At 54.8% G+C, this 26611-nt stretch overlaps 3 protein-coding genes across 5 annotated transcripts; 1 reads left to right on the top strand and 2 right to left on the bottom strand.

Moving 5' to 3' along the window:
* Positions 1-1736: 1736 nt before the first annotated feature.
* On the bottom strand, positions 1737-8819 carry SELENOT (selenoprotein T). Of its 2 annotated transcripts, none has more exons than XR_013922515.1 (6): positions 8645-8819; positions 7062-7172; positions 5871-5997; positions 4349-4531; positions 2888-3039; positions 1737-2458 (listed from the first exon to the last, which is right to left on the bottom strand). XR_013922515.1 is itself a non-coding variant. In XM_080349730.1 (6 exons), exons 1-5 carry the CDS (start codon positions 8776-8778, stop codon positions 2915-2917), a joined length of 585 nt encoding a protein of 194 aa, XP_080205856.1. In that variant the 5' UTR covers positions 8779-8819; the 3' UTR covers positions 1737-2458; positions 2888-2914. The 2 variants fall into 2 exon arrangements, 1 of the variants encoding a protein (XP_080205856.1); XM_080349730.1 differs by having other exon boundaries at positions 4444-4531.
* Positions 8820-8956: 137 nt separating this feature from the next.
* On the bottom strand, positions 8957-20739 carry EIF2A (eukaryotic translation initiation factor 2A). Of its 2 annotated transcripts, XM_080350068.1 has the most exons (14): positions 20563-20739; positions 19774-19843; positions 19379-19453; positions 17913-18031; positions 16550-16649; positions 16123-16205; positions 15184-15257; positions 14902-15046; positions 14209-14325; positions 12278-12849; positions 10960-11073; positions 10019-10144; positions 9690-9755; positions 8957-9604 (listed from the first exon to the last, which is right to left on the bottom strand). In XM_080350068.1, exons 1-14 carry the CDS (start codon positions 20588-20590, stop codon positions 9539-9541), a joined length of 1755 nt encoding a protein of 584 aa, XP_080206194.1. In that variant the 5' UTR covers positions 20591-20739; the 3' UTR covers positions 8957-9538. The 2 variants fall into 2 exon arrangements, with proteins under 2 accessions (XP_080206194.1, XP_080206195.1); XM_080350069.1 differs by lacking the exons at positions 17913-18031; positions 19379-19453; positions 19774-19843; positions 20563-20739 and adding an exon at positions 17809-17817.
* Positions 20740-20767: 28 nt separating this feature from the next.
* On the top strand, positions 20768-22738 carry SERP1 (stress associated endoplasmic reticulum protein 1). The gene is made up of 3 exons (XM_080350070.1): positions 20768-20965; positions 21039-21114; positions 21307-22738. The coding sequence occupies exons 1-3, from the start codon at positions 20882-20884 to the stop codon at positions 21345-21347; spliced, it is 201 nt and encodes a 66-aa protein (XP_080206196.1). The 5' UTR covers positions 20768-20881; the 3' UTR covers positions 21348-22738.
* The last annotated feature ends 3873 nt before the right edge of the window (positions 22739-26611 follow it).

Genomic DNA, 26611 nt, shown 5'->3' with positions numbered 1-26611 from the left:
GCTCCAGCGCAGACAAACCTCACCAGGAGGAGACGTGGCTGAGCTGGAGCGGTGGGACAGAAGTGCCTCAGACCCTCCAGCTGCAGCCTGAGGCCAGGAGCACCTCAGCACCTCCGAGGGACACTTTGTCCATCCCCGGAGACCTCCAGGACCTTCCCAGCTGCCACAAGTCTCCGGTGGCTTTTTCAAGGCTCTTGGCCTCTCTCTGACCCATCTGGTTTTGCTGCCCACCCGCAGGCTGCTCGGGACACGGGAGAGCCCGAGTCCTGGCTGCGCTCGGCAGTGCGGCAGCTCAGCGCAGCAGCTCAGCGCGGCAGCTCGGCGCGGCAGCTCAGCCCAGCGCGGCAGCTCACTCCGGCAGCTCGGCGCGGCGCTGGCCGGCTGGCAGCTCCCAGCACCTGCACCTGTGACGCATAGCGACGCGGAGCAGCTTGGCCAAACAAAGCTGGGAGGAGCAGCCAGCCGGGATGGGAACGCGGGTGGCCTGCGCTCCTCCCAGCTCCCAGCACCAGCCCTCCCGGCACAGCGCCCGCAGGCAACGCGCCGCTGCCCTGGGGGTGTCCCTGGTGACGGGGGACATCGGGGACAGCAGCGGGGCAACGCTGGGGACATCGGGGACACCAGCAGAGTGGGGCAATGCTCAGAGGGTTCTTTACCATCCATCCCACCTTTTATCTGGTTTCCTGGGCCACGGGTCAGCAAATACATCCCAAATGAGCTTCTAGTCTGCACAGCCACAACTGCAACACCAGTAGGGAGCTGCACAGTAAACAAAGGCAAAAACATCAAACCCAATATACAGCAAATTAGGCTCTGGATAAACGTACTATAAAGTTGTGCAGGAGGGGAGACCAAAAAGCTGCGATTGTACACCAGGACAACACGTGGGTGTCTGTGCTCCGCTGCCCCGGCGATGCCCTCACACCCCTCTCCACAAAAGAGAGACATTAAACAAGGAGAAAGGCCCTGGGAGCACTGACCCCACAGGCAGCCCCGGCTGCTCTGGCGCCCAGAGCCGAGCGGGAAGCGGCACACGAGCCCAACCCGGCACTGCCCGAGGCCTCCCGGCCAAACCCGCCCAGTTGGGCTGCAGCCCGAGCTTAGCAAGCACCGGCTTCAGAGCAGAACAAGTTCTGGTTAAAGCACCACAGATACTGACTCATGAGCTGGTGTTTGGCAACCGGTTTATAGCCAGGCCGGCAGGTATTGCTGCCTTTAATGAGCACCAAGGCTCTTTATTTCTATTTTATTGTTCCATTTTTCCACTTGGAACTGCTCCATGACCGGTGATCGCTTGGTCCAGCTCATTAAAACCCAGCCTGCTCCACGCACCCCACAGCCCAGAGCAACCGCAGACACGGCCAAACGCCGCACAGCTCTGTCCCTGCAGCGGGAAAAGCCGCTGGCGCACGAGCGAAGGTTCTCGTGCACCCAGCTCCAACGCACCCGTTAACTCTCGCTCCAAGGGACAGAGGGACCCGGGGCCGCGAGCAGCGCCCCGGCGCTGGGGACAGTCCCCGGCCCCGCAGAGCACACGGCCTGGACCCGCTGGGCTCCCCAGCACAGCTGCACCTGAACCAGGGGCACGTGCCACAGCTCTGGGTGCTCCTGCGGGACACGGAGCTTGTCGGGCTCACACAACACAAACACAACACCGGCGACTTTGCAAAGTAGGATTTTATGCATTTCTTCAATTGCAGTTTTAAGAATATCCATCAGTGACTCAAACAAGGTACTTCACGCCGTCATGACAACTCTTTATTTAAATTAACCTCCTCGTTTCTGTGTAGGACAGTCCAAGGCCCAGCTTTTCATCCCTTCCCAATGGTCACGGAAAAACCTCTCGAGCTGGCCAAGACAATTTAGAGAGCAGCTCGTCTTAGTTCTTACTGCAGTCACAAAATGATGTAACTACTCTGCATATAGTTTTGTTTATATAATTTAGTATATAATGCACTGTTCAACTCTGCCATATATTTTGAAAAATATACAAACCTGCTTTAACCACATTAGCGATATTAGATAGACAGCTGTCAATTACTCAACAGTTTAGGACAATATCAGACACTCCTATAACTCCATTTTAAACTACAAAAAGAACATAAATTCATATAAAATAGAACAGATTAAACAAACTTTTTTCCCAAGGAAAAATCAGATATCAACTCAATCTGCCATTGTGTGAAACATGAATATAAAATAAGTTACAATTAGTAATGCCTGCATTGTCGAGCTATGACCTGGTCGAATGAAATCTTAAAAAAACTATACAGTATTATTGCACTCCATGAATGTGCAGTATCTGGAACAGCCAGCACTGAAAGAGTCCTGCATTGAGTTTGTGTCGGGAGGCACGACGCGGCTGCGAGAGCGGCATCCAGTCTGCACCAACAGCGCGCTGTCTTCAGTGCAGGCCTTCATGGGTCGAGCCGCGCTGCCCGGAACCACCGCTTAATGCCTGCAACGAGACACGAGCGTCAGAGCCGCGGCGGCACGGCCCCCACAGCGGCATGGCCCCCACAGCCCGCACCGCGGCACGGCCCGCACCGCGGCACGGCCCCCACCGCGGCACGGCCCCCACCGCGGCACGGCCCCCACCGGGGTGCAGGCACCGCGCATGCTGCGGACGATGACCCCGGATCAGAGCCCGGTCTGCCGGGAGTCACACCGCACAGCCAGGGCACTGTCACTAATTCTGGCACGGGCAGAATCAACCCCAAGCACAACCCTCCCACCAAAACAGCACCTGTCAATCATACACATCAGTCCACTTGAAGTCACTAGTGCTTGTTCTCCAGTAACACACTTTTAAGTGAACAAATATACAATCACAAAGTTCGGTCTACGACCTCCGAGCCAACACACAGCTGGTGCCGGGGAGACTTACAGGAAGTTTCAGCGCTGCCGGATGGGGCTATGACCGATGATGGGGCATTGACTCCATGTGCACGTTGAGCTTCATTTCGTTATCGAGAATTTGCACAAGCTGCTGCATGGAAGGAAGGTGGCCGGACTCTAGCTTAGACCACACCGGAACATCTGCCACAAACACACGGAGGGGAGAAAAGCACCATCACATTGACAAGGTCAGAAAACACACAGGGCTTTCCAAACATCAAATTTAAAAGATCTAGGAAGTTATGCAAGTTGCAACTACTTTCCATTGAAGAAAATACCTGCATCGACAAAGCTTCATGCCTCTGGCTACACTAAAACCCAGTCCAGCTAGAACAAAGAGTCTAACACTTCCACTTAAAGTACATCATAAGGATTTGGAGGTTCAAAATATCCATGGACAGAATTGTCTAAAAACAGCTTAGCGAGTGGCGCAATAGCACACAGAGTTTTTAAACCACGGTTACATCTTTGAATCTTGTGGGTCTCATTAGTCTTCATCTCACCCTGCCTAACATCTAAGGCTGCCCCCCAAGTCCTGCTTACCAAGACCTGGCCTGGAAGGTTCTGCTCAGAGCAGCTGCAACCATTACTTCCCGCTCTGGGAACAGGAAAGGCAGCACACTCCATCAACACTCCAAGAACACACAACATTCCTTTCTGATGTTGACAAACGTTTACTCCTAGAAACACCTCTCACTGCTGAAAAATACAATTGCTGTCGCCTCCACAAAACAAGTGCCGGACTGGAACCACATTGTCCCAGAGGCAAACGGGGCACCGGCAGAGGCGCAGGCGTGACTGTCCATCCCCGCGCAGGCTCTGCTGCCGGTTCTGCTGAGACTGGGCGCCACACACACCGAGCTCCGCTGCTCTGGTGCCACACAGTCAGTTCCTAAACAGTTCTGTGCTGGACGACGTGACTTAGAAACTACTCCACTGACACACATCCTGCACAACCAGAAACTGAGATTACAAAGCACAGAGCTAGACTGCACACGTGTACCTAGAGCTCAAAAAACTCTGCACTCCAAGCTTATATCACCTTTAAAACCATAAAATGATTTGAAGACAGAAGGTCTACAGACTCTTAATCTGAACCATCAGTATTGCGAACCAAAAATCCAGGAATAGCAATGGATCCAAAAGGATTCCAAGGCTAAACCACGTTACAAAACAGGATAGAGAAAGCATCTAATTAACTGGAGAGCATGCTTCCCTACTGGATCACTTCTTACTTAACGCACATCACGTGCAAAGAAAGAGCACAACACAATTACTTCAAGTGACCAGGCATTCTTTTAGTAAGCTTTTATATAGCTATTTGAAAATATAGCAACTGACTTCTGTGTAAACTGCCTTATAAGACTCCTATGATTTTCAACATTCGCTGTGATGTGTAACATCTGAGGTTTCAAAAGGGATGCCAGTTACCGCACACCACGTTTCATACCATTGTCCCCCACTGTCCCGACACACCAGCTCTCCCGAACTCGCGTGCACATGCGACACAACGCGATTCCCTGCAACAGAAAGTGCGCAGCTCACCATTCAAAGTGATTTCAAATGCACCCGTGGACATACACTGGTTCTCAATCATGTTGCTCAGGAAGAAGACCATCATACAAGCATAAACCTAGGAGAGAACAGAGAGAAGCCCAGATACTTCAGCCATGCCAGACACAGCCCTTTTTATTCACGCCTAATAAGCACCCAACATTTACAGGCAACTTTAAATTCCCCTCAGCAATTCACCAAGTGATCTTCGGATGGCACAGCCATCTCCCTTTCCTCCTCTTTTTAGAAAGCCTGTGCGCGTTGCCTTCGCCAGCCCGGTGCCAGCGCAGCTCTGGAACCGCGCTGCAGCCGCCTGCCCCCCGCAGGCCGCGCGCCCTCGCACCGCACGAGGCTGCCGCACGGGAGCAGAACAGCTGCTCCTGCAGCTCGCCCATCACTGCGGAGCGACGCTGCGGATCAGCGCCACGCAGGCCCGACACCGACAGCGCAGCACGGCGAACCGCAGCGCACAGGGACCGCCAGCCCTCCAGCATCTACTCAGACTAACCACGGGGATTCTTCTGTGCACTGGTGCCTCGGGATGAAATGATGCAACGTTCAGCAACACAGCACGACCCTCCACCGCCAGCACCGCTGTCATTCCCTTCTCGTGCACGAGGGCACATTCACGCGGGTTACTGCTGGACCGAGGAACTGGGCATGGGATGCAGACGGTTGTCTGCAACACCACGAGCGTAGCACAGCCAGCCCAGCCCACTGGTGGATTTGGCCAGTTTAATTAAACAGGCGACGCTACAGCTGCTGTACATCCAGACTGGCCACACAGACCCACTGCACTGGGAATGAAGCTGGAAAAATGTTACCATAAACCAGAGTACAACAGCATTAATCTGGTAGCATCATCAGTACTGACTCACAGGGGTATTTATCCACGAGACACAGTCTGTCGTGCCCAAGTATGTTCTGCAGAAACGCCCACAAAATTTCAACTTGATTTTTCTAACCACCACCTAATTGCATGCCTAACCCACTAAAAGTCTGATGAGAGCAACGACCGCAGAACAGCTACGAGACAACGGAAAAGGGAAGATAAAATCTTAACACTAATGATACCAGCTTGAAACTCCACTCTTGGGCTCTAAAAAATGAAAAAAAGATCTTTTCTCATCCTTGTCGGTAACATTAACCTCTGCTGTCCCGCTGCAGCATCGGCAGCTTGGAAACAGATGCTGAGAACCAAAGCTGGGTCTGTCGAAAACATGAAGCACTACTATTAAGAACAGTTATGCTACCGTAAAATTCTCAAGTATATTTAGTTATAGAGGCCTAAAGGTTCTGTTAAGGATGCAGCGTATGACAGGTAAGTCAGTGAGAGCTGTGCAGTCCTCCCAGTGCACTCTCCTCAAGTCATTCTAGAACTGCTTTGTCAAAGGAAAAGCAGAAAGTATGCTGCTCACCTTATTTTCTTGGCCCCACTGCCAGATGCTCGGAGCTTGCATGCCGAAGAAAGCAAAGGGATCCTTGCCAACGATTATTAAGCCTATTAATACTAGTTTGAAGACAGACAGGAAGGACGCTATGTGCCTGTCGAAAGACAACACACAGAAGTGACTTAGGAGGGTCAGTTACGGCTTCACCACTATAGAGCTGCAATTAGAAGAATTTTGATAGTGTACCGTTAAGCGTTTCAGAGGAAATACAAAGCTTTTCAAGTAAGTTGATCCTGCTGTAAAACAAAAACTCGAACCAACAACAAACCAACCAAACACCCAACACACATTCACAAACGCGCATCCTCAGACAATACCATCCTTGTGCACCATGACCACACAGTTCTGCTCCCAACCAGACCTCAAACTGAAATTCGACTTCAACTTACATGTGTCTAACCTGAATAATACATTCAGATTTTTAAATAAGTTGTTCCATGTTATAGACACATTCAATTGACACACACTTCCTTGTAAAGCATCTTCCAAGCAGATGCAGAAAACCCACAGGTTTTTTCTAAGAATTAAATCTATAGCCAGAGAGCAATTTAGTACTGAAGTATGCAATTTTGTAGCGTCCTTACCATTGTAATTATTACAGCAATTAGGTCAAGAAGTGGTTCAGAAGCCAGCACAGTAACTATGGCATCGCTCTCCAGCAGGTACACAGTGGTTTAAGTAACAGGAATGACGCTATTTTTGTTTTATCTTGTGTCACATTTCTCTGCCCGCCCCTCAGCAGTTCTGCCCCCCACAGTCCCGCTGCCGCGTCAGCTCTGCCCGACTTACCTGTCAACACAAACTCTTCCCCCTCTGCAACACTAACCTATCACAGGGATCTGTCACTAAGTGCATAAGCCTGAGCAACAACTGTGAATTGATGTCTAGATACATCATGAAGCTGAAAAAACTCGCTGTGAAAAAAGAATTATATACTTTACTTTAGATTGGAACCCAACAGGCCTCATCACGCAGATATTCAGATAGCAATATTTGTATGGCTGTCTGGAAGGGAGAAGATAACCCAGCCTGTAAGCAACCATAACGGCAAAAACCCCTGACGTTCTCATTGTCAACATCACATCAGTGTAAACGCAGGTGCTCACTCAGCCTACAGATTGGAAAAAAGACAATTAGTGCTGCTGGCCATTTGCTTACCTATATATAGGTTGAGGAAGGTAGTTCTCCCCTTCGATTCGGATGTCTGGGTACCGCTGGCTGATAACCCGCATGTACTCCTCAAACACCCGCCTGTAGCCTCAGGAGACACTAAATGCAGAGAGGGATTGTCAGTGAAACCGCAGCGCTGCATGGCAAAGCCGCTGCTGAACTGCCAGCACCGGCACTGCCGGTGCTCCTAGCCCCTTCGGTTTAGAACAAAACTAAACTTATTCACGCCAAAGAAGACACCTGACTTGCAGCTAAGTCACACACCAGAAATCCTGCCAGCAGGCTGGGCGCTTGTTTCTACACCCGTCTGTCTCCATGTACCAGCACAGACACAACGCTTGGGTAAAGTCCACTGAGCAGGAATCACTTATTTCCCCACTAAAACAACTCTTAAGTTACAGGGTCAGCGTAAGTATCACCTTGCTCTGTGTCCCAAAGAAAAATGTTTCAGACAACACAGATTTTAACTCCTTACTAATTAAATTTAACCCCTTCTGGGACTGCCCACAGGTAACATCGCTCTTGATGACTTCTGTATAAGGACAACCAGATTAACTACAGAAAAGTTAAACATTACAGAGCCGTACTTTGGCTCACATTTCTACCAGTTGCCTCTGTAATAGCTGAAATAAAGACTACCTGGCGCCAGCTTGCCGCAAGAGAAATCAAAAAGAGTACTTTCTACTGAGCGCCTTCTGCAGTGCTCCACAGCCTGGCTGACGCCACCCAGGCCGCACTCTGCTCCAGGAACCGCAGCCAGCGCTCCCCCTGGGGCGGTGGTGGGTCCGTCCCCAGGGCAGGGGCCGCGGTGGGTCCGTCCCCAGGGCAGGGGCCGCGGTGGGTCCGGCCCCAGGGCAGGGGCCGCGGTGGGTCCGGCCCCAGGGCAGGGGCCGCGGTGGGTCCGGCCCCAGGGCAGGGGCTGTGGTGGGTCCGTCCCCAGCGCAGGGGCTGCGGCTCTGCCGCCTTCAGTGACAGGTGCTGGAGGCCACACGTGCTCCAGCTCCTCCAGCGCTTCCTCCTCCCGTTCAGGTTCGCTCTGAGCAGCGGAACCACCAACGGTGCTCTCAGCTCGGCTCAGGGCTCCCGGCTGCTACCAACGCGGCCGTTACAAACGCCGAACACCTTCCTTAGTCTTTGCGTTAAGATGAGCTCCTCCCAAACGCAACCCCCGGTAAGCAAACCGCCACATCGCACGTTAAAAGGGCCCGAAAGAGCCGCTTTACCGCGGGCCGCCATTTTCCGAGGCCTTTTCTGCAGCGCTGCCCGCCGGCCCGGCCGGGCCGCGGCGCGAAGGGACCCCGGGGCCAGGCCCGCGGGCCGCGGCCGCTGCTCCCGATCCCCATCCCCATCCCGCCGCCACCGCAGCCGGGCCGGCCCCCGCGCGCCCCACGCCCCAGCCGGGCCCGGGCGGCCGCGCCGCTGCCGGCAGCAGGGGCGGCCGGAGCAGCGAGCGAAGCCCAGCCCGGCCCGGCCCGGCCTGGCCCGGCGCGGCCGCCGCGCTGAGGGGAGGACGGGCAGGGAGGGGGAGGCGCAGGCCCGGCCGGCGCCGCCATCTTGCCGAGCGGCCTCACCAGATCTGGAACTTGAGCAGCGGCCCGGTGGCGTAGGCCATGCGCAGCCTCTTGGCCGGCTGCCCGCCCAGCTCGGCCGAGCCGCCGCCCGCGGCCGCCAGCGCCAGCAGCAGCAGCAGCCGCAGCGCCCGCATCTCGCCCGCAAGGTCGCGCCAGCAACGCCCACACCGCGCAGGCGCCGCCGACACGTGACGCCGCCGACACGTGACGCAGCCAGGCCCCGCCCCCGCGCGCGCCCCGGCCCCTCCCCGTTAAACGCACGCGGGTTGAGGCAAAACGCGGCGCTGCAAAAAGTACAAAAAAGAGCCAAAAAAGCCACCGCACAGCGAAGAGCCCCGGCCGGGCACCGCAGCTGCGGCAACGGTAGCCCCGCGTACCCGCAGCAGCCCCTGCTGCCCACGGGGAGCACGTGGCCCAACAGGCGCCCTTGTGACGAACAACAAAAGCGCTGCTGTTATTAAACGCTCTTTATTTTTATCTGCATCCCATTACTGCATAAGGACCACATCTTTTTAAATATAATAAAGCTATCAAAGGGCCAAAACTCATCGCCTTCCCTGCTCACACCCAAACAAGGAAAAGATAAACCGAGAGGCGGCTGCTGTGGCTTTTCCAGCATCCTTTGGGATGCACACGCACACACACACGCACACGCGCACACACACGCGCGCGCACACACCCCCTCGCATTGGAACAGCCGCAGAACCGGCCGATGTGACACTCGGTACTTGCTGCCAGCTTCACATGTGCAAAATCTTTAGGAAAGCTTTTTAAGATGCAAGTGTGCAGCACGTCTGTGGAGTTTCGCATCCTCATTTTATTGTGTTCAAGTTAGTACAAATTATTATCCTCCAGGACCTTTGTGTTAACACTGCACTAGATTTCCATGAAGTTCTAAAGTCCCAGCTCCAGGTCCTCCAGCTCCTGAAGAAGAGCAGTTTCTTTCTGAATCTTCTCCAACTAGAACAAAAGAAGCACACGGTGTCACAGCTGGACCTCACCGTAAAAACGACACCTGAGTAAACTGCTTCCATCCGAACAGTACCTGATTTTTCTCCAGCTGTTTGCCAGCAGCTGCTTGTTCCTTCAGCTGCTCAATTGCCTTTAGTTTCTGTAAACAAACAAACAAACTACACTAACAGAAAAATATTTGAGAACAGAAGAAACAGCCCTAGCCCGACAGACCTTCAGTCCCGGCAAGCAGCCTCTACTGCTTTACGGGATGGAAAAGCACAGGATGCTCCTTTACAGCCCCAGGAAATCACCTTCTGTTAAGTGTTATCCTACACAGCTCAAGTCACCGTAGCATCAGGCTGGATCTTACAGGCCAGCCCTCTGGGAAATCTGCTGTGCACAGGAGAAAAAAGCCCTCACCTTTTTTAAATTCTTGATCTTCTTGTCGACCTCAGGATCTCCCGAGGTGACGGGCGGCGCGGCGCTCCGCGGCGCGCTCTGCGGCACCGACTGCGCCGTCTCCTGGTTCGCATCGGCTCTGGCCTCCTGCAAATAAACAAAATACACACGTTATCTAGAAAACACCCTGGATTACAAAGGAGCTGCAAAGTGTCTTCAATCATTTCAAGGGATCCATTTATATGTTTCTTCTTTCTCTAGTTTGCTGGTGTTCTCCAGCATTTGTAAGTAATTTGCTTTGATTAATTGTATTACCTGTGTACGTGTTCTCCATGAAAAAAGGGTTATCTGCATGCTGTTTAACTCCTACTTTCTCAAGCCACCAGCCATATGTGGCATAGGGAAACGTTAGCAAGGGTGACATGACAAACACAAGTATTGCATTAACAGACTGGTGGGTCATTGTCTCTGAAATAAAAGACAGGACCCAAAACCAGTGTAAAATTCAAAAAATCTTATGGAAAGAAATGATTGCTTCGGAAGTTTGGAGAAGTTGGACGGCTGGTGTTTATGCACCCAGCCAAAGACCAGCCAGAGGTGACCCAGGACAGGCTCTCTCTGCTCTGCCCTGATAAGGCGGCTCAGCCCGGCCCTGCTGAGCAGACAGAGCAGAGCGAGTCCGCTCTCACCCCCCAGCGCTGGACAAACCGTGAGACCGGGACAGGGGGTGGGCAGTGACTGATGTGAGCGCGGCGGTCAGACAGCACCCACGGCAGCTCACCACAGGTGCTGCTGTCAAGTCATCCACCTGTACCTGCTGTCGTCTGTACCTCCCCAAGACTCGGCACATGCAAAACATGTGGAGGGCTCTTGGCGCACCCAACAGCCACGGCTCCGAGACCCATCGGGGCACTTGTGAAAACTCAGGAACGTTATCCTTGACAGAAACACTTCTGCAGTACCTGCTTGGCAGCTTTCTTCGCTTCGTGTTTCCTTTGATTCTTGAGAGCCGTTTTGGAGAGTGGCTTATCGCTGCTTCCCAGCTGCTTCATGTTCTGCGGGGGCTCGTCCTCATGCTGCAGGGTATGCAAAGGTAACAGTCAGGAAACCACACTCATGATGGGAATAAAGAAAAGGAAGGACATGCCCTTTCTCTCTGGAGTAGCAGAAGACAGTGTGAAAAGCATTTCAAACTCATCCACTCGCAAGTTTGGATGGAACTACCCTGCATGTCCTGAAGGTTTAACGATTTCTGATAAAATAACAACATCGTAATGTTTTCTGTCTTGGGGAAAATCAAAGAGGAATGAAACAGTACAAAATGACTGAAACTTGGTGTTTTGCTTTCTGACTCAAACTCCCAGTGACAAGAAGGGAAAAGTGGGTTGCTGGGAGGGGAGATGAGGTGGGATTTCTCGGGAGGTGGGGGGACATTTAGCAGGGCTGAAAGGGGGCACTGTTTAGTCTTCTTTTTTTTAAGATAACGGCTAATTGAGGAGGTGGATCGGTTTAATGGATTGATTTAATGCACGTGACAAGATTTCTTGCCCATATAAGTAACCAGAACGATTTTATTTATGCATCTTTTCTCTACTACTTCAGCTTGTTGCTCATTTGCCAAATCAGACATTAGGACGATTAACAGACTCCTCACCAGCTGCCTTTCCTTCAAAAGCACAAGCCTCAGAGCTCCCCAAGACTCACACATCAAGGGTGCAATTGTTAAATGTGATTACTTGCTACTCGGCCCACTTTGAAAACTTGCAGAAAGGAAACTGATCAGACAAACAGGCCCCCACACTGAAACCTGTTGAAACGGCAGCTGGCTTGCTAGCAGTGTGACCAGCTTCTGGCCAGCAAACTCCCCTAAAAAAGGGCAGCACTGGGAGGACAGTGAACCCTGTCTCGCTGGGTTAGACTGGTCAGTTGGGTCACCCAAATCAGAGGCTTCCAGTGAACTGGAGTACCCAGTGTCACTACAAACCCAGGCTGCAGTTTATCCTTCCAGTGCATGCTGTAGAGAGTGGTTTTAAAGTTTGCAAACGGCTTTGCAAAAGGAGAGTATGTGGACCCAAGACATTTCGGTTTTCTAGCACACATTCTTGCCCACGGCAAGTGAAGTGCCAAAGAGAATTATCCAGAAAACCTCTCAAGCACCCGCTGTGTTACTGTCAGCCTGCCCACTCTTGTAACGTCTCTCGTTAACCACACGCGTATTTGAGGCCAAGGCAGGCGAAGGTGCGAGACAGAGCAGCGGAGCGCGCTGAGCCGCGTACTCACAAGCTTGGAGCTGGCGGCGGGTCTGTTCCTCAGGGCCGGGGGTCTGTATGCCTGGGCGGGCCGGGGCTCGGCGCTGGGCAGCTCGCCGGGCACCGCCTGGTGTTTCACGGCCTGCGCCGGGAAGGCGCCGTCGGGGCAGGGCTGCCAGCACACGTGCCACAGCTCCTCGCCGGGCGGCACCGCGTGGCTGTGCAGCACGGGGCCCGTGTAGTGCCACACTTTGTAGCCGTTGCTGACACGCAGCCGCGGCGCGCACGTGGCCGTCACGATGTGCTCCCCGTCGGGGCACCACGCGAAGTACGTGGAGTCCGAGGCCACCGGCTTGGAAATGAGTTTGTAGCTTTTGACGTCCCACACTTCCATCTGCCCCCTGAGGTTCCCGAATCCCGCCAGCACCAGGACGTGGCCCTGGGGGCTGTAGTAGGCAGCGTTGCGAGGACCGGTTCCAAAATCAAACACAGGGTCACATTTCAGATTAAAAACGGTCGCTTTGGCAGGCATAAAACCATACACAGCACAGAACTCGACAGAATTGGGGTTCCACACAACATCATAAATAGGGCCATTTTTTGCTAAAGGAAAAGGAAAATATGCAGCTGTTGTTAGGAGACTGTATCTTTCCAGTGCGAGCAAAAATAATAGATATTCTTAACTTCACGCTTTGCTAAAATGCTGCAATCTGATTATTGACAGTGAAAATGAATTCTGCTAACAACAGAGGTAGAAACAGCATTTCATCTCCTGGTAAGTGTAGTTAACAACAATAACTGCAGCCGTTCTGAATTACCTCTGTAGGGTCAGCATCAGCACTTTAACAGTAAGCATATTTTTTTCATGTAAAAACAATCCTGTATTATTTTTCCTCGTTATTCAAGTATGATCTCTCAGGACCTTCTCAAACTGTCCCACTGGAAACCTGCAAAAACAGGAGTTTTATACCAGCTGGATACTAGATCCTCTTTTGTTTTAATCTAAGAAATATGACATAGCTCAGTGAAATACTGATCTAAATTATCTTTGGACTGTGGTCCCACACAGTATGGGGAATGATCTATTAGAGAGCACGTAGGGGAAAGGGACCTGGGGGTCCTGGGGACAGCGGGGTGACCATGAGCCAGCACTGGGCCCTTGTGGCCAGGAAGCCAATGGGACCTGGGGTGGGTTAGAAGGGGGTGGTCAGTAGGTCAGAGAGGTTCTCCTGCCCCTCTGCTCTGCCCTGGGGAGACCACACCTGGAATCTTGTGTCCAGTTGTGGCCCCTCAGTTCCAGCAGGACAGGGAACTGCTGCAGAGAGTCCAGCGCAGCCACCAACATGCTGAAGGGAGTGGAGCATCTCCCGTGTGAGGAAAGGCTGAGGGAGCTGGGGCTCTGGAGCTGGACAAGAGGACGCTGAGGGGGGACTCATTCCTGGGGATCAAGATGGAAAGGGGGAGTGTCAGGAGGATGGAGCCAGGCTCTGCTGGTGACAACCAGGGACAGGACAAGGGGCAATGGGTGCAAACTGGAACACAGGAGGTTCAACTTAAATCTGAGAAGCAACTTATTCATGGTGAGGGTGCCAGAGCCTGGCCCAGGCTGCCCAGGGGCGTTGTGGAGTCTCCTTCTGTGCAGACATTCCAACCCGCCTGGACACCTTCCTGTGTAACCTCATCTGGGTGTTCCTGCTCCATGGGGGGATTGCACTGGATGAGCTTTCCAGGGCCCTTCAACCCCTGACACTCTGGGGTTCTGTGAAAACCCCTCACACCTTACTCCAGATTAAAAAAAAAATTCTGGTGAAGGATTATTTGCTAAGAGCACCTCATCATTTTTTTAAAGATTACTTCATTACACTACCAAACAAAACCCTTGTACATGAACCAAAAGCTGGAACAGCAATTCCCACTATCGAGAGCTACAAGACAAGGAAAAACCACCCGAGAGCTACTCACGCAATTGTACGACGGCGCTCTCTCCGTTGGTGGCGATGTAGTGCAGAGTCTGCTCCCCGTAGTACGAGGCGCCTGTTTTATCAACGTCCGTACTCGCTATCACCAGCACAGCAGTGGCTAAAGGAACAGATGTACAGATGCATGTGCATTTATTTTATCCAAAACTCTGTGCCCACGTGTGGTTTCTACAGGTGTTTAATACCTTCTCTGCATTCCACTCAACGCAGGCTGAAGTAAAATGGCTTTTACAAAACTATTCTGAAACAGGTAATTGCTAACAAGCAGTGAAGGCCACCGAGGACGGAGCGAGTCGTCCCCACTGTGATATGTCTGTGCACATACAGTACAATTCTACAGGTTAAGAACAGTTTATGCTCTGGTACAATTTTATGTTTACAGTCTAAATGCATTATCATCACAGAACGCAAAATTCAGTTTGAATTTGCTATTCAACTGCAAAATTTACCGACACATAGAACACTCTCAGTTACAATACAAAAAACCACAAGTCACCGCAGGGAAGTTCTGAGCGTTAGGGAGTTCAGAGGTGCAGCGTTCACGCTGCCGTGGCACTAATGATATCGGCAGGACGGATCTGCGCCTGCAAATTAACCGCAAGCCCCCCCACAGCAAACAAAGCCCTTAAATCCCCCCAGGGTGGAATGTACAAGCTGAAATACGCAGCTGTTGTACCTTTCTTGTTCCAGAGCATTGTCACCTTGTCCGCTTTGAAGAAACTCTTGTTGGCCAGTGCAGATTGGGGGCCGCCAAAGTTGGGGTACTGGTACAGCCTGACGAAGGACGGCGCCCCTTTGCTGCCCGGAACATACACGGCAACCTGCAACACAGCACGGGGCCTGGCTGCAGGCGACGCTCTGGGAGCGCAGGCTCTATTCAATACTAGCGCAGTGTACTCAAAGTACACCCATTTTTTAAGAAAACCAAGGAAAAAATTGGAAGCAGCATCAGAAGTACCTTCGTCGGCTGCGCTCCTGGAGATAACACAAAATCATTAACCTTTTGCAAATGCAGTTTGTTTGCAATAGTATCTGAAAAAAGAGAAAAAGTCAGAGATGCGATGAGGTCAACGACAAACCATGCTCGCCCGGATTATTTAACTGAGCCTCTTCATGGGTCTGGATCACGGACAATTAACAGCATACACCATCACCAAGGGCTGCTTTCAGTGGACAAACAACCATTACCTTCCCATCTCATCCCACGTCTTTATGTACAAACCCAACCTGAACTGTGCTGGGTCTGAAACCCAGCACGCAGTCCCCGTGGGCTCCACCAGCGAGGCAGCCGGGGCGTCACGGCACGGTGCTCCGGCACGCGCCCGCCGCCAAACCCACCCGCACACCCGCTCCCTCCGGCCGCTCTCTTCTATTCCTTTGCATTTCTGTTCTAATCCATTTTCATCTTCCTGCTTTTTTCTTCCCCTTTCCGACCTCTGTTGACTCTGATTATTCTACCACTAGTAATAAGTTTCCTTGAAGGAAAATGCTCCAGCTTCACAACTTCATTTTTGCCATCAATATAAATCTTCTAATGAGGCGTTTTTAACAGCTCATTGACAGAATACACGCAACCCAAAGAAGCAATCACAGATCGCGTTCTCTATTGACCGTTTTCTGGATCTCATTACACGAGAAATAATATAAAATCAGGCCTCTTTAACTGAAAATTAGGTACATTTCATACTAGATAAGTCACTGAAAGGACAAAGAAGAAAGCGAAAACATACTTAATTAAAACATAACAATTCTGAATTCCAAATGCAAATAGAATTCAGGCAATATTTCAAATAAAAAAGGAAGCAAAAAAGAAATGAGGAAAAAAAATGAAAGTGAAAAAAAAACCACCCAAAAGCAGATGCTCAAATGGAAGCATCCCATAGAAATACTCGCGTACTGAAGTTGTTGTTTTCGAAGAAGTGCACTTCGTTGTTCACGTTCCTGGCGCAAACGCTCTCGTCATCTGCCCAGCAAGGACACCTGTGTCAGCAGGAATGAAACAAACACTGAACGCTGCTCGTCTCCAGCAGCCCAGGAGTTTTCTTCCTACATTTTGAAATGCAAACACGACACGTTTCAAATGGACACACGACACCTGCACAGTAAAAAATACACAACCAGGTTTCTCTGTGGTGCAGAATGCTGATTTATGCTAAGAAATGAACCAATGTAACTACGTACAAAGACACCTCCAAGCACAGACACTACACAGCCGGTAGCAGGCAGCATTCTGCAAGCCAACACCACACTACAAGCTCTATTTACTGGATCAGACTTTGGAAACATTTCTCTGCAAACAATGAGCATCTGGAAAACTTATTTACCAGTTCTGCATCTTTTTCTGGATGAAAGATTTCAGACATTTTCCAGTTTTCACATCATGAAGCTGCAGGTTGGGCACCCCCGCGGTGCCATCTTTAGCAGCTGCAAAAGAAACACGGGTTACAGTGGGGATAAATCTGCTTCACCACCATGAGGGTCCATCTCAGCGTCCCACAAGCAACCAAGCAGGTGTAAACTTCTAACCAGCTGCATTTCACCCCCTGGGGACTAACCCCCACACTGCAGATCACTTTAGCTATTCACAGGAGCCTTTCAGCCTATAGAAAGAACTAACATTTGATGTGTTTGGTTTCTGCGCCCATTACAAGGACCACAGAGAGGAGGACAGCTTTTAAATGTGTTTTTTAATCAAAATCCAAAGCTTGGCAAGCGTCGTAGCTGTGTTCTGTGCTCCCACATTTTGCTCTCATAAGAACGCGATGCATTTTGTCTCCCAAGCTGCAGTCACAGTGCTGTCTGCAGTCCGTGCAGAACGGTTCTGCTGGGTTTGAGCTCCGGACCCACAGCCTGCCCAGCACCACCAGCTCTCCAACAGCCCCGTCGGTCCTGTAACTCGTGCTGCCGTGTCCCAGCCGCCCTGTCCCAGACCGTCCCACTCACACAGCTCGTGTCCCAGACCGTCCCACTCACACAGCTCGTGTCCCAGACCGTTCCACTCACACAGCTCGTGTCCCACCTGCCCTGTACCAGACCGTCCCACTCACACAGCTCGTGTCCCAGACCGTCCCACTCACACAGCTCGTGTCCCACCCGCCCTGTACCAGACCGTCCCACTCGCGCAGCTCGTGTCCCAGCTGCCCTGTACCAGACCGTCCCACTCGCGCAGCTCGTGCCAGCCCTGTCTGTCTGAGCAAGCGTTTCCACCCGCGGCTTCAGACACACGTCTCCGCTGTCCCACTAGGAACGCCGGACCCGCAGAGCACAGCAAACTGCCTCTGCTGATGGGGAATGCTCCGCGTGGCCATGCCAGTGTGGACACAGCCACTCAGACAGCCCACAGCTTTCCTTGTCCATCCATGAACATAAACTGCTCGAACAGCACATTATCCAAACACGCTGTCTGCACTAACATCAGTTGGCCGGTTTTAGAAACACGTGATTCACTCAGTAGAGTATCTGCTAGTTCGTGCTCTCTGATCTCGTGTTTGTGAGAGGGGTCGACAGCAGACGCCTTCAGAAGATCCATCCCTCCCTCCTCGCTGCACACCCAACTGCCCCGTGAATTTGCTGCACTGCTCACGCAGCTGACAGAGGCCGCAGTGCCGAGTCGGGCGATGGGAAGCCTGCAAATCCAATTCAGACGCGAGTTACCCCGTGCAGGTCTCCAGCCGGTAGCGCACTCACTTGCGTAGGGCTGCCATGTGGCCAGGACCGTGTTCTTTGGCGAGAACTCAAGGCAAACTGTCTTTGGGAGATCAAAGGAACGCAGCAGCTCAGCACTGGTGACATTAACGACGTTTACTCTGGAACCAAGAGATGCCATTTCAATCAAACATGCTTACAGTAGTTACCTAATAGCCAAGGTAGCTTTTCGTGTATTTGACTCTTCTAGAACTGTTCCAAATTTGGCCAGTGTAACAAAATCAGGAGAGTTTTTTTCTCCCCTCTTGCTTTTACTAAATGTTTGCAATGACTCACTTTAAAACCAGACACCCGAGCACAACAGAAACTATGCACATGCTCAAAGCATATCCCGTATTTTTATCTGCAGCATATGAACTCTGAAGCAGAAACAAGTACAGTCTATCTGCAGAGTCCATCCACGCCTCCACAGTGCTGGAGCTGAGGAACAGCCGATAGAAAGATTCCAACCAAAATAAAACATGCATTTTGTCCACGTAGTTTTAAAGGTCTTTTATCTATCAGTATGTGACAATTAAGAGTTGGGCTCTTGATGCTGGGAGCTGGACAACAAGCCAAGCTCAGCCAGCTGCACGGACAGGCCCAGCGCAGCTCTGCGCCCCACGTGGGACCCACGGGCACCAGGGGTCACGTCCCACGCGTCCCAGCATCTCCCAAACTGCTCCCCCCAGTGAAGGTGCAAAGACCCGGGGCAGGACTGGAAAGATCTGCCACTGGAATAGTCTCATTTAGACTTGGGCATCTGGATATACAACCCCACTGTCTGAAAAACATTTTTCCCCACAAACATTTTCCAGAAATGGACATTTCCAATCGACAAAAATGAAGTTTTTGAAGAAAAATGAAGAGTCCAGACATTTTGGAGAACCAGAAACAACAGTGAAATTAATGAATCCTATGTCTAAGCTGCCTACTTTAAAATAAATGGCTAAATGGTATCAGTACACACTTCAGTGGGGTTTTCAACCTGTTAGTAAGAACAGCGACATTTCAGAGGCGGCTTTATCGCCTGGTCGCAGCGCCATCCGTGATGCCCGCCCGTAAAGGGCCATCTCTAGTGAACGCCACCATGCGCCTGCTATTTAGGAAAGAAACTCCGTGATGTTTGTGCATGAGGTGCACAGACCCTTCATTTTCTGCAAACCCTGCGAACAGATGAGTCCCAGAAAAGCAGGCACTTTCACACTGGGAACTATGAGAAAACAAAAACCAAACCCAAGCGCATCCAGGTTCCACGGGAAGAGATGCGTTATATACATGAGAAAAACAGTAAGTATTCAGGAAACAAGCCACTCCTGCAAATAATGCAACAATAAACTGCACTTAAAGCATGTATGCAAACACTGTCATGAACAGTGACAGCCTTTACACAGACGGAGTAAATGGGGCATAACTGACCCAGTTTATCTAATACAAACTAAACTACTCATATCGTAAAAAGTACCAACTTTTCTCCGTTGCACCAGGCAAAGAGGGAACCGTCCTTGCTAAAAGCAACAGCTTTGCAGTTTTTTCCAGAGTCTCTAAGGAAACAAGAAGTGCACATTAGTACTCAGACATGCTGCATACCTTAAGGTATTTTTAACAGAAATAAGAAGCCACACACGTGTTTTCCCGCTGCGCCCCACAGCAGCACGCTGTGCACCCCGCTCTGCACCTGCTCAGCGATTCCCACCTGGGCAATGGTGCCAGGCACCCGCAAAACCCCCAAAAACATCCGTTTTCTGATCACTGACACTAAGAAAAAAATCACTTGTACGTTTTTCAGTTCTGAGTCCACCTTTGCTTTTCAGAAAACTCCTACTCTGGGGTAAAAGGCCAAATTTGGCGTTAACAGCAGTACCTCCGAAAGGCGGTGCTCTCCGCGAAACTGGGCGGCCCGTTCACCATGTAGAGCCCTTCGGATCCTCTCACTGCAGGAATCAACAAGCACGGTCAGAAAACTGCCCAGAGCAAAAGCTTCACCTGTTCTGTGAACCTCGAGGCCTGCGGGCACCTCCCCCCCACATTTCACAATAAGTGAGAAGGTTGTAAAGAAAATGAAGAATGTAAATTGAGATGAGACACGCGGGGCAGCACCGGGAGGAGCACGCGGGGCGGGGGCGGCGCCGAGGGGGGCACCGGGGGGGGCGGGGGGGACAGGACCCCGGGGACGGGGGGATGGGGGGGGACACACACGACCCCGGGGCCGGGGGGATGGGGGGGACAGGACCCCGGGGACGGGCCGGGGGACACACACGACCCCGGGGCCGGGGGCCGCGCAGCCCCCCCGGCAGCCTCGCAGTGAAACCGTTTCTGTGATGTTTAAACGCTGTTTCCCGGATTTTCCCGACAGAACAGCAGACCAAGCGGACCGGGCGGCTGCCGCGGCGGCCCCGGTTGGCCCGGCCCGGGCAGGGGCTGAGCGCGACCGCGGGGCAGCGGCGCGGCCGGCAGAGCGCTGCGCGGCCCGAGCAGCGGGCACCGGGACCGGCCCGGCCTCGCCGCGGCGGCGCGTCCGGGGAGGAGAGCGGCGGAGGGCGCTGGAGGGCACCGTGCGGCCTCAGCCCGGCCCGGCGCCACCCGCAGCCGCAGCCCCGCCGGTGCCGGTTCCCGGTGCCGGTCCCGCCCACGCCGCCCGGGCCCCGCGCACCTGCCAGCAGCGGCGCGGGCGGCGCCATCTTGGCGCGGAGGCTTCGGCTTCCGCTTCCGGTTGAGCGGCGGCGCGGCCGCCCCAGAGACGTCCACGTCGCGCGCCGCGGGGGCGGGCGGGGCGGGGACGCGGGCACGTGACGCGGGGCGGCCGCTTCCGCCCGGCGCGGCGCGCGCCGCTCCGGAAGCCCCGCCGGCGGCCGCGCGGGTTGGCGGCGGGCGGCGGCCCCGCCCCGCGGCGGCGCGTGTTTCCGGCGGGCGGCGCCGCGCGGTGCTGACGCTGGCAGCGGAGCCGCAGCAGCCGCGGGCCCGGCCGCACCATGGTGGCCAAGCAGCGCATCCGCATGGCCAACGAGAAGCACAGCAAGAACATCACCCAGCGCGGGAACGTCGCCAAGACCTCGGTGCGCGGGGGGCCGGGGCGGGGCGGGCCGGGGCGGGGGCCGGGCCGGCGTGACGGCGGTGCTGTGCCCGCAGAGGACGGCCCCGGAGGAGAAGGCGTCGGTCGGGCCATGGCTGCTGGCGCTCTTCATCTTCGTGGTTTGCGGATCAGGTAAGCGGGCGGGGCGGCGCGGGCGGCTGCGCTGGGCCCCGCGGCGGCGCGCGCCCGAGGACACCCCCCGGGACACCCCCCGGGACACCCCCCGGGACACCCCCCGGACACCCCCGGGACGCCCCGTGCGGTCGCCGCGGACCCCGCGTCCCGCGGCGCGGCTCGGCCATCGCGCGCTCCGCTCTCTTGCAGCCATCTTCCAGATCATCCAGAGCATCCGCATGGGCATGTGAGCGGCGCGGCGTGGGGAGCGGCCGCCCCGGCCCCGCAGCCACGGACTGTCCCGGCCCCGCGGCGCCGCCAGCCCCGGTTCCGCGCAGCAGCAGCCGCGGAGCCGCGGAGCCGCGCCCGGCACCGGCCGGCGCGCATTCCAGGTCCCTTCACGAGTCATTCCGAGTTTTCTAGCCCGTGCCACAGTGCCTTGACCAGCACCACATGTACAAAGCAATAAAAGTCTGTTGTTGACCTGCGGTCCTGGACCCACTTATTCAGCGCAGCGTGCGGACCCGCCACGCTGTACGCCATGTAGATACTTAGGAACCGGCATCTGTTGTAAACGCCGCTTTTGGGATCTGTTTGAGCCTCTGTATAGCTGGAAATGGTTTTATTTAAGTCAGAATCCGGGGCTGTTACAGTCGCTGGAGCGCGGAGCATGTTCATAGCGAAGCGGTTGGGCTGTAGCTTACCCAAGCGCGTCGTCCTCTCTGTACGCGTAGTCTCACTGCAGCATGCAGCAGTGCGTTAGCGCTCCAACGCTTACTGCGAAGGAAACCTTCATCCTATGCCTCTTGTCCTAATACAAAGTGCTTGTTTGTATAGAGTTAGTGGGTGTTACTCAATTAGGAACCGGCAGGACCGAGCAGCCGCTGTTTGCGACACGACCTGACGCAGGAGCCTCGGAGCGCCGAGCGCCGTGACCGCCCGCTGAGCGCGCCCGCACAACGCACGCCGAGCGGTGACAGTGACAGTGCGACGGTGCTGCGTGGGACCCTGCCCTCCTGCCCACAGTTCTGCTTCTCCGTGCAGCATCTGCAGCGTGTGGTATGTCTTGCGATATGTATTTAATCCTATTTAAGGTAAATCCTGCTTTCAACTCAGTTTCATCTAGTGATGGATCCAGTTCTTAACTGCTTCCCTATGGATGGCCACAGCTCCTCCTTAGTGATTACTGAAGAAACAAAGAAAATACCCCCCTCCTCGCATCCGTAACGAGATCACAGCGGAAACTGCTGATGATGGCCATGTCTCCTGGCCAGTGGCCCGGCCTGGCGTTGGCCGCTGGCTGTGCCGGGACCCAGGCGGTCTGACGCTGACCTGTGCGCGCAGCTGCTACAGGAAGAGTCCTTCTTTTTTTTTCAGGTTTCTTAGCAGAAGACAAATTTAAAATCTGGTTATGTTACAAGTGATAGGAAGAGGTTTCTGTAGAGGTTAGTTACATGCCTGTTAGCTGTGAAGGAGCTGATCTTTTGTATGAGTTGTCATATTTCGCATTAAAGCACCGGGCCCAGCCCCGAGCCGCGCGAGCTGACAGACGTTCCTGTGCTTGGACAAACTTATTTTGTAAGTGGTGATGGGGGAAGCGTGTGTGATCTCTCATTTTAAATAAAGCTCTTTTCAAATGCGAGTTGTGTTTGTTTTGGAGTTAGAAAAATGGTGCCTTAGGGCACTTTGTCCTGCATGCAGCTTAACTCCCTTTTCCTGAGAAGAGTTGCTTTGTGGCCGGAGCCCCCGTGTTGGTCCGGGCTGGGGGTGAGTGGACGCAGCTCCGTGTCCCCCAGGACCAGCCTGTCCCATGCGGGCGCAGCGGCTGCTCCCACGGCTCTGGTCTGGGTTCTGGAGGCTGTACCGCAGCCACCGACCTTTCGCTTTGCCGGTGTGTAACGCGGCAGCTTCCGGCAGCCCGGGGCTCAGGCTCGTGTGAGCATGGGATGCGTGCGAGGTGACCGCTGAGGGACGGGGAGGTGACCGCTGAGGGACGGCGAGGTGACCGCTGACGGACGGGGATGTGACCGCTGAGGGACGGGGAGGTGACTGCTGAGGGACGGGGATGCCCCCGGTTATTCCTCCCGGGCAGTGGGTCTTTATTTTGCAGCAACTTCACATTAGGCAGGACAAGTGACTTCACTGCGCACATGAAACTCGCACACGGTGTCCTGTGACTCACGGTCTCCTGTGACCAGCGCTCTCCGTGCTCAGCGCGTCCAGCCGGGTGTGACTGCGGCTTAAGAGAGGAGCGGGAGGAGCCCGCGGTGGCGGGGCCGGGTGAGGGGGTGCGGGAACGGGGCCCCGCGGCGGGAGCTCGGGCTGGACACGGAACGGACCGGACCTGGGGCAGCGGCTCCGTAGGGCCGGGCTGAGGCGGGAGGAGCCGCCCCGGCGGGTCGGGCTCTGCGGGGAGCCGCCCCGGGATCCGGCCTGAGGCCGCGGGCCCGCCCGCTCCGTGCTCGCTGCGCCGCCCCGCGGCCGGCACCGCCGAGCAGCCCGCACCGCCGGGCAGCCCGCACGGCCGAGCAGCCCGCACCGCCGAGCAGCCCGCACCGCCGAGCAGCCCGCACGGCTGAGCAGCCTGCACCGCCGAGCAGCCCGCACGGCTGAGCAGCCCGTACGGCCGCGCAGCCCGCACCGCCGGGCAGCCCGCACTGCCGCGGCGGTTCCGCAGCCCCGGCCCCGCGGCCCAGCCGCACCGCGCAGCCCGTGGAATACCTGCTGCCGCGGGGGCCGGAGCTGGGGACAAAGCCCAGGGCTGCCCGGGACCGAGCCCAGCAAGCCCCTCGGCAGCAGGACCCGCGGGCGCCGCGGCCGGGACCGGGGAGACGGTCTGGCCCGGCTGCTGCGGCGGCACAGAGCCGGGAGTCACCGGCTGTCACCCCGGTGCTCATCAGGCAGCAACGGGAAGCTCCGAGTCCTCTGACAGGAGCACAACGTCCCCAGCGCGAAACGCGCGGGCGGATCACAAGAGCAGCGCGTGCTCTGTGCCATCGCCGCCTCTCCCACCCGTGCCCGGCCCACGGCCGCAGGGACAGCCCCACGTCACAGCCCAGCCGCTGCCGTTCGTGGGGCTGCAGCTATGGGACGAGTCCAAAGCCATTACTGCAGACCGTGGAACAGCACGGGCAGCACCGGCTCTGCGGAGCCCCCAGGCACAGTCACCGCCCCGGCAGCGCACCGGCAGCAACCAGCGCCCACCGCCCGGCCCACGCCGAGCGGACACCGCCGGTGGGGCAGTGCCGGCCCCGAGTGCCGGCCCCGCGGTCCCCACGCCGAGCGGACACCGCCGGTGGGGCAGTGCCGGCCCCGAGCGCCGGCCCCGCGGTCCCCACGCCGAGCGGACACCGCCGGTGGGGCAGTGCCGGCCCCGAGCGCCGGCCCCGCGGTCCCCACGCCGTGCGGACAGCCCTGACGTCGCCAGTTCCGTCACACGTGGGGACAACAAAGGGAAGCTGCACAGCAGCAGGACGCGGACACCGCACACACCAGCCAGCACAGCAGCCAGCACAGCAGCCAGCACAGCCCGACAGCACCGCCAGCATTCGCCAAACAGCCTTCCCCCTCCTCCCCGAAATCAAACACTCGGGATCAGGGCGCCGTCCCTGCTGTTCCTCCCTCGCCCGCAGCACCTCCCAGCCCTTCGCTGCCGTTCCACGGTGCCCGCACGCCGCGCGGGGCCGGCACCCGGAGCAGGGTGCAAGCTGCCGCTAGGAGAAAGCTCAAACCAAACCCAAACGACAGGAGACGAGCAAAGCAAACAAAGGATTTCTAACAGAATCAGTTTAGTCTTTGTTTTATCCCCCATTTTGAGCAGATTTAGTAAATGCTTTCTTCTGTTGGAGAAAGAGCAGCCGCAAGAGGTGCAAGGTGGAGCTCCCGCGGGCACCGCGCTGCACGGGGACGCGCACGGACCCGGCCGCGGGGACACCACGCACGGACCCGGCCGCAGGGGGGGACACGCGCACGGACCCGGCCGCGGGGGGGACACCACGCACGGACCCGGCCGCGGGGGGGACACGCGCACGGACCCGGCCGCGGGGGGGACACCACGCACGGACCCGGCCGCAGGGAACACCGCGCACGGACCCGGCCGCAAGGGGGGACTCAGCTGAGTCTCCCATCAGGACACAGAGCTCAGCCACGCATCAAATGTCTCCTGTTCCCCCCTGAGGGACGTACTGACAGCATTCCCCCATGAAAGGTCTCAGCAGCTCCCCACTGCAGGGCCTCTGTTCCCACAAGCCCCCCAGTTGGTCCCTTTTTGCTGACTTCACCCCGACATCCTCGCCGCACAGCTGGACGGAGCCGCTGCTCACACCGGGGAGACACGAGCTACCGACGTGTCCTGTTGTCTCCTTTGCACACAAAGCTCATTTCACCACAGGACCCACAGCAGCAAACACGAGTGCCCGCAGCAGCCAGAGCACCAACCCACACCTGCAGCAAGACCCTTTTAACCCAATACTCCAGTGAGCACTTTAACACACATACACATACATACGTGGCTTTCCGGAACTCTGGTGTGAACTGGTGCTTACCAGGAACATGCCAGGCTCTGGGCGTCTGGAACACAGGACACAGATGCTTCTTGAGATCTGAAGACACCAAAAATGGGAGTTTCCAGTGTTGCTTTTGTTTTGTTTCACCTAACAAATAAACCTGACCAGAGTTAGACACACGTGAGGACAGGACACCGGGTCACTGTGGCGGGGGCTGGAGGCAAAGGGAGCTCAGGGCAAGCGCTCCGGGCAGCACCGCTGCCATGGGCTGCGCTGGGGCCACCGCGGGGCCAACGTGCACGTACCTGCAGCAGGGACGGCCAGCGAGGGGCAGGGACGGCCAGCGAGGGGCAGGGACGGCCAGCGAGGGGCAGGGATGGCCAGCACGCTGCTTTCCCAGGAGAAGAGGCTGGGTGGCAGGAGGAGCACTCCCAATGCAGCATCATTGGCACTGGCTGACTGAAGTCACCGTTCTCCGTTTGCTTAAGAAAAAGTGCTACTGAACTTAGTTACACCGTTACAACATCTACAGCCAAAATATTCAACAAAACTGCAATTTAATTTCAGAAAATGTGTTAAAATATATATATTTGTACATCAATTTGACACACTGCATCGTTTACACAAATGATGGTCTCTCTTGAAACTGTATTTATGAAATGTACATTTTTAATTTAAATACTCAGTATACACTGCACTTAATCTGCATGTTGCATTTATTAAATACATTAAAATCTGCAATGTAACAAAACGTTTTCTGCATACGAAATTCAAAACACCATTTTAAATGAACAAAAGATGGCTCACTTCATTTATTACCAACCAGTGCACAGCACACCAGCTCAGCGCCACCACCACCAGCTGTTCTCTCTTTATTCAACATTGTTCACAGACTGTTACATATACAATAAGAGTGCTGGATAAAAACATGAGGTACGAAAGTGGTTCAAAGATTATAAGTCATGCAGATCATGCTGGACAGCAAAGAAAGGTGTGAATGAGGAAACACT

This window comes from Nesoenas mayeri, assembly GCF_963082525.1.
Source record: "Nesoenas mayeri genome assembly, chromosome: 9".
NCBI lineage: Eukaryota > Metazoa > Chordata > Aves > Columbiformes > Columbidae > Nesoenas > Nesoenas mayeri.
Note: the sequence above shows the minus strand (reverse complement) of the source record. Positions and strands in the feature narration are given on the sequence as shown.